The sequence below is a fragment of the Crocuta crocuta genome, unplaced genomic scaffold (assembly GCF_008692635.1).
Source record: "Crocuta crocuta isolate KB4526 unplaced genomic scaffold, BGI_CrCroc_1.0 scaffold978, whole genome shotgun sequence".
NCBI classification, from domain to species: domain Eukaryota; kingdom Metazoa; phylum Chordata; class Mammalia; order Carnivora; family Hyaenidae; genus Crocuta; species Crocuta crocuta.
Window position 1 is genome coordinate 172,597 of NW_027530876.1, and position 6,452 is coordinate 179,048.

At 61.0% G+C, this 6,452-nt stretch overlaps 1 protein-coding gene across 1 annotated transcript in view; it reads left to right on the plus strand.

Moving 5' to 3' along the window:
• BGN (biglycan) overlaps nt 1–5,707 on the plus strand; it is a 14,663-nt gene extending 8,956 nt beyond the window's left edge. Inside the window, exons 2-8 of the mRNA XM_077769621.1 lie at nt 749–1,000; nt 1,317–1,429; nt 1,787–2,000; nt 2,531–2,641; nt 2,862–2,955; nt 3,041–3,179; nt 4,522–5,707. Coding sequence (XP_077625747.1) covers nt 751–1,000; nt 1,317–1,429; nt 1,787–2,000; nt 2,531–2,641; nt 2,862–2,955; nt 3,041–3,179; nt 4,522–4,719 — 1,119 coding nt within the window. The 5' untranslated portion in view covers nt 749–750 and the 3' untranslated portion in view covers nt 4,720–5,707. The remainder of the gene's footprint in view (nt 1–748; nt 1,001–1,316; nt 1,430–1,786; nt 2,001–2,530; nt 2,642–2,861; nt 2,956–3,040; nt 3,180–4,521) is intronic.
• The last annotated feature ends 745 nt before the right edge of the window (nt 5,708–6,452 follow it).

Genomic DNA, 6,452 nt, shown 5'->3' on the forward strand with positions numbered 1-6,452 from the left:
CAGAGGAACAATGCGGGGGGCGGGGGCCGCCCCCCCTCCACCTCAGCTATTTCACCACCGCCAGGGAGGACACTCCTCTCTTTCTCCACATGGCCTCCGGGGCTAGCCCGGGTGTCAGCTCAGCGTGCCCAGCCTGGCGTCTTGGCCTCCTGACTTTCTTTGGAAAATGTGGGTGTGCTGCGAGGGGGAGCTGAGGCAGGAGAGGAAGTGACTCACGGTGGTCTAACTCAATCCCGACTGCGCCCACATTGCCCTGAGCATGTGGGATAGGCCCTGGCCACAGTAGTAGATTCAAATCCAAATTCTTCAAAGCCTGTAGGGGGCAAATGGTTGCCCTTCTCTCTCTGCCTCCTCCACTCCGTCCAGTAGCCTCACCGAACCCCCGCACCCTGGGCAGGCTGCCAGCTGACTCTGGTGTGTGGAAGACGGCGGGGGAGGGGCTAGTGCAGCACACTCGCTCACTGGGAAGGCCAGGCACTGCCATTTAAAGCCGCGGCCCTGCCTGGAATCAGAAGAGAGCAGAAGGAGGTGCCTCCTACCTGCCCGCAACCCCTCCCTCTGCTGCCCCCTTCCCTGCCACTCCCACCCTGGGGTCTGGCTGTCTGCAGTGAGGGATGACAAACGCGGTGCCAACACATGCAGACGCTCAGTCGCTGGTATCCGGAGGTTGGCCAGGAAAGGGCCCAGAGGGCAGGGGCCAGTGCTGGCTGGGCCCTCCTGACAGCCCCTCCTCGCCCTGGCCTCCCAGGCATGCCCACCATGTGGCCCCTGTGGCTCCTCGCATCCCTGCTGGCCCTGAGCCATGCCCTGCCGTTTGAGCAGAAGGGCTTCTGGGACTTCACCCTGGACGACGGGCTGCCCATGCTGAACGATGAGGAGGCTTCAGGTGCTGAGACGACCTCAGGTGTCCCGGACCTGGACTCCCTCACGCCCACCTTCAGCGCCATGTGTCCTTTTGGCTGCCACTGCCACCTGCGGGTTGTTCAGTGCTCCGACCTGGGTCAGTCCCGGGCCCGGGGTGGGATGGGTGCATGAAGGCGCAGGCCCAGCCTCAGTGCCCTACCAAGGAGACACGTGTCTGTCCTGTGGGATGGGCATGAAAGGGTGGGGTCAGGGATGGGGTGACCCACACAGGCTCCGGGACTCCTGCTTTCAGCGTGGAACGGTGTCCAGTTGTTTGCTTGTGAGAGAGTGGGGGGCGGGGTGAGAAGGGCCTTGGCCTTGTGTGGGTGTCTGTGCGCCTGTGGCCCTGCGCTCTGAGCCACTCTGGGGCTGTGGCTATGGCTCATGCTGGTGACGGCGGCACCGGCCCCCAGGTCTGAAGTCTGTGCCCAAGGAGATCTCCCCCGACACGACGCTGCTGGACCTGCAGAACAACGACATCTCCGAGCTCCGCAAGGATGACTTCAAAGGCCTCCAGCACCTTTACGTAAGCCTGCCCTGGCCCTTTGGGGGTCTCCGAGGAGGTGGGAAGTCTGCAGCTAAGGAGTTGGGTGTTCATGGGTGTGTACACACACGTGTCAGGCATGAGGGGACTAGGGACCCATGGAGTCCTGGGGGCGAGAAGTCTGGAGGTGGGCTTGCTGGGAGTGCCCCAGGTCACAGGTCACATGTGTGGATGTCAGCAGCCATAAGCACAGGACAGAATCGCTCAGCGCCGAGGCCTCACTGGTGGCCCCACTGATCACCAGCTCCAGCTCGAGCGGCAAGGGAGGGAGGAAGAGGTGAGGGCAGAGTGGGGGGGGAGGGAGGTTGTGCCTTCACTTCCCACGCCCCCCTGCCCCAGGCTCTCGTCCTGGTGAACAACAAGATCTCCAAGATCCACGAGAAGGCCTTCAGCCCCCTGCGGAAGCTGCAGAAGCTCTATATCTCCAAGAACCACCTGGTGGAGATCCCTCCCAACCTGCCCAGCTCCCTAGTGGAGCTCCGAATCCATGACAACCGCATCCGCAAGGTGCCAAAGGGCGTGTTTAGTGGGCTGCGCAACATGAACTGCATCGGTGAGTGTGGCACAGCCTGTGACGGTCCTCACCCTGTGGCCAGCAGGAAAGACCCAGGGAGAGGGGCCCCTTCCAGCCGGAGTGGCTGGGTGCCATGGGCAAGCCCGGTGGGCCTCACAGGACATTCTGGAGACTTGTCTGGAGACATGCCCCGGAGCCGCCAAGGCACAATGAAGAGAAACATGGGGACCATAGAGAGAGGGAAGGGAAAGGGCTAATGCAGCCAGCCAGCCAGCCAGTGACCAGCAGGGGCCGGGCCAGAGAAGCTGAGCAGGCACCTTGATCTCTGGCTCCCCTCCTTTTCCTCCTGCTCCACTTAACCCCTGAGGTCAATGCCTGGGCCAATACCCTTGGGAGCTAATGGTCTTGAACATCCAGGAGTTTGCAATTAACCCCGTAAATTAGTGGAGCTGCTTTCAGGGCTAGATGGGGAAGCAGGGCCCATCGGGCCAGCCCAAGCCAGGACCGGGGACTGTGCGGGCAGCCACCCAGCTCTGGCGCCAGGGCTGACGTGGGGGCTTCTCTCCTAGAGATGGGCGGGAACCCCCTGGAGAACAGTGGCTTTGAGCCTGGAGCCTTCGATGGCCTGAAGCTCAACTACCTGCGCATCTCTGAGGCCAAGCTCACCGGCATCCCCAAAGGTAGGAAGGCAGACCTTTTCCCCCATGCTGTCCAGCCTCCAGGGCACAGATGGGCACAGATGGGGAGATCTGGAGACATCCGGAGCCACCAGTCAACTCAGGGAGGGCTTTGGTAGCCCTCTGTTCCCATCTTACCTCCCACACACCTACCTACAAACCCAGCCCGCACGCATGGCCTCCCCTCCTGCATTCAACTCAGAGCACCCTCTTTTCCTGGCAGACCTCCCCGAGACCCTGAATGAACTCCATCTGGACCACAACAAAATCCAGGCCATCGAGCTGGAGGATCTGCTCCGCTACTCCAAGCTGTACAGGTGGGCTGAGGGTCCACATCGGGTACCCTGCCCCGCAGCTCTTTTCTCCTCTAGTGTCTCGGTACATTTCATCTGCCCTTCGCAGGCTGGGCCTGGGCCACAACCAGATCCGCATGATCGAGAACGGGAGCCTAAGTTTTCTGCCCACCCTGCGGGAGCTGCACTTGGACAATAACAAGCTGTCCAGGGTGCCTTCTGGCCTTCCGGACCTCAAGCTCCTCCAGGTGAGAGCTGAAGGGAGCCCCCATGCCAGGTTCTGTAAAACAGAGCGGAACAGGACCTTGCTGTGCGGCTGGCCAGCTGTGTGGTCTGGGCAGCTACTCCTGCTCTCTCTGCTTCTGCCTCCGCATCTGGAAAGAAGCCATCACAAGGATCCCTCCCTCAGTGCCAATGATTTGTGCTGAGGAAGTAGGGAATGCAAGCAGGGACTCCACCTGGGGACAGCTCCACTGGGTCATGGGTGGAGAGAGGGTGTGAGGGATGAGCAGGAGTCGGCCTGGTAGGTATTGCGGCACTTCACCTAGGCGGGCGGGACACCAGAAAGGCCTGGCAGAGCCTGGGAGGTCAGGGAACAGTCTGGGCACTGGAGGTGCACAGATTTGCGGCAAGACAGGTCCAGCTCATGGCAGAAGTAGGCTGACGATGGGGTGCAGGGTCTTGCCTGGGGTTCTTTCAGGGACCCTGTCCCTGGCTTGGCTTCCAGTCTCTTCCGCGGCCCCAATCACTAGCCAGGAGACCTGCCATTCCAACAGGCCGTCCAGCCAGAGCAAAGTCCAGACAAGCCCTGCATCCGGTGAGGGCGGGGGAGGGCGGAGCAGCCCGGAAGCTGCCACAGCGAGGCCCATGCCCGGCTAAGCGCGCCCTCTAGCGGTCAGTGTCCTCTCTGCCTCTAGAGGGCGCTGCTGCAGCCTGAGCACCTCCCCACCGTCATGAGGTTCCTTACCCACTCTCCCTCCTGTTCCCTCTGCCCCTCCCCAGAGAGGGACTTCAGGAAGTTGAGAGCTGCTAAAGAGCAAGTACTCCTGGGGACTGGATGGAAGAGAAGGTCCTCTGCAGGCTCTTTCTCCTCTCATATCCATGGGTGTCTGGAGTGAAAGGCTGCTGCCCAGGGGCAGGCACGGAGCCTGGGGAGCCCAGAGGGAGGGCCAGGGACCGTCTGTGAGCCCAAGGTGCCATCTTTCCTTCATCGATACCCACGTCCCATCCCTTGACCCTCACATGCCCCTCACTTCCCACCCACCACGTACCACATCTGGGCCCTTCATCCTGGCCCCTTGGTCACATACCAGCACCTTAATCCCATCCAACACCCATGTGACCACCATACCCAAGCCTCACTTTGCTCTTCCCAACAATGGAAGAATCACATCCTGGACCTCAAAGGGCAGGCACTGCAATGAAACCACAATCATGAGGTGTCCAGGCAGGACCCAGCCCGGAGACAGGGCCCAAGCCGTCTGTTGTCTGCCCTCTACTTGGCCCACCCAGGCCGGAACAGAGTCGGAGGGCAGTCCGGGGTGACTGGGCCACTGGCATTGAGCCTGAGCCACATCCCTCTGCCTTCAGGTGGTCTATCTGCACACCAACAACATCACCAAGGTGGGCGTCAACGACTTCTGCCCTGTGGGCTTCGGGGTGAAGCGGGCGTACTACAACGGCATCAGCCTCTTCAACAACCCTGTGCCCTACTGGGAGGTGCAGCCAGCCACTTTCCGCTGCGTCACTGACCGCCTGGCCATCCAGTTTGGCAACTACAAAAAGTAGAGGCAGCGGCAGCCACTGTGGTGGCCTGGGCGGGGTCTCTGGGGAGCACAGCAGACATCCTGAAGGGAAGGGCAGAGCGAGGGAGAGAAGCCAGTGCCCAGCTGCACCCAACCCAGCCCCGCCCTTGATCCCGGACCCCAACTCGCTGCCTCCTGACGCCCTCATCCTGGCTCCCAAGCGTGCGGATGGGGCACAAGACCCAGCCACCGTCACAAGCGTCTTGGCTTCAGAGCTGCCCCTGTCCCCCACCTCATAGCCACTCAGAGGCACCCTCATAAAGCTTTCTTCCCATTCACCCTGAGATCAAATCGCCCAAGGCTCCGGTCCAAGGAAGACAGTCCCTGGGTCTGGGGGTGGGAAGGGGCTAACAGGGATGGAGACAGCCCACCCCACCTGCCTGGCACACCTTCCTTCTTCTCATCTCCTTCCAACTTCCAACCCTCCTTAGCCTGGCCTGCTACCCTTGGCTTTCCATGCTTCCCCCACCCTTCTACAAGTTCATGGCCCATCTGTCCGAGCCTCCTTGCTCTACCGGTCTCTAGACCAGTATCTTCCTGTCTGTTTCTCTGTCTCTCTGTCCCTCTCTCTGTCTCCATCTGTCTGTCTCATCCTCCCTGTCCTCACTGACATCACTGAGCTGGGGCTGGGGTCTGTCTCGCTGGGCTTCTGCCCAGCCCCTACCTAGGCAAGCCAGGGGGCAGAGGGCAGCTGCCCCCAAGCCTGCCCTGCCCAGGCTCTACACACCCCCCCCCAAGTCTGGACAGTCCTGGTGGAGGCCAGCATGTGGAGGTGAAAGGGCCCAGCATCCCGCTGGAGTCAGCAGCCAATTTTCCTTGGCCTTCCCCGCCCCCCACGATGGCTAGTTCTCCCCTCCCTTCACCTTCTGGCCCCTGGAATGGTGGGGATTTCGAGCAATCACACCCAGCTTGAGGAGGAGCTGCTTCTGAGGTCCATGGTTGTCTTTCCATTAAAGAAACACTGTGCACTATGGCTGTGTGCGCCGCCGCTCTCGGGTGGCACTGGGGACTGAGCAGACAAGGGGAGCCAAGACGGGCCGCTGCGGCTGGGACGCCTGGGTGGTTCAGTTGGTTAAGCATCGGACTTCGGCTCAGGTCATGATCTCACGGTTCGTGTGTTCGACCGCCGTGTCGGGCTCTGTGCTGACAGCTCAGAGCCTGGAGCCTGCTTCGGATTCTGTGTCTCCCTCTCTCTCTGCCCCTTACCTGCTTGCTCTCTCTCTCTCTCTCTCTCTCCCTCTCAAAAATAAATAAAACATTTAAAAATTTAAAAAAAAGAAAAGATGGGCCACTGAGGCTGGCTCCCAGGCTCTGCCTGTTCATGTCCATTCTGAGCCTTGCGCTCAGGGAAGAGTCCTCAGTACCTCCAGGTCTGAGACTGGAAAGGCTCTTTCCACTTCTGTCTAGGCTCCTCCATTGCCCCAGCTGCTCTACTAGGTTCCTAATGCAGCTTTGGCTGAGGGTGCACCTGCCAGCTGGAGAGCACCAGACCAGACCCTTATTCTGAGAGTGGGGCTTGGAAGCCCTAGGGGCCCTGCGCGCCTGTCCTAATGAGATTTGGGGGCTCAGAAGGAGGTCAGAGCCCGGCTGCTGTCAGAGCTGTGTGCGGCACCCCAGTTGGCACCAGGGGGCGCACTCTCACGCAGGACGGGCCTCCTGGGGACAGGGCAGCAAGCTGTGTGAGGCTACCTGTGCTGGCCTGGTCGGGACTCTGGG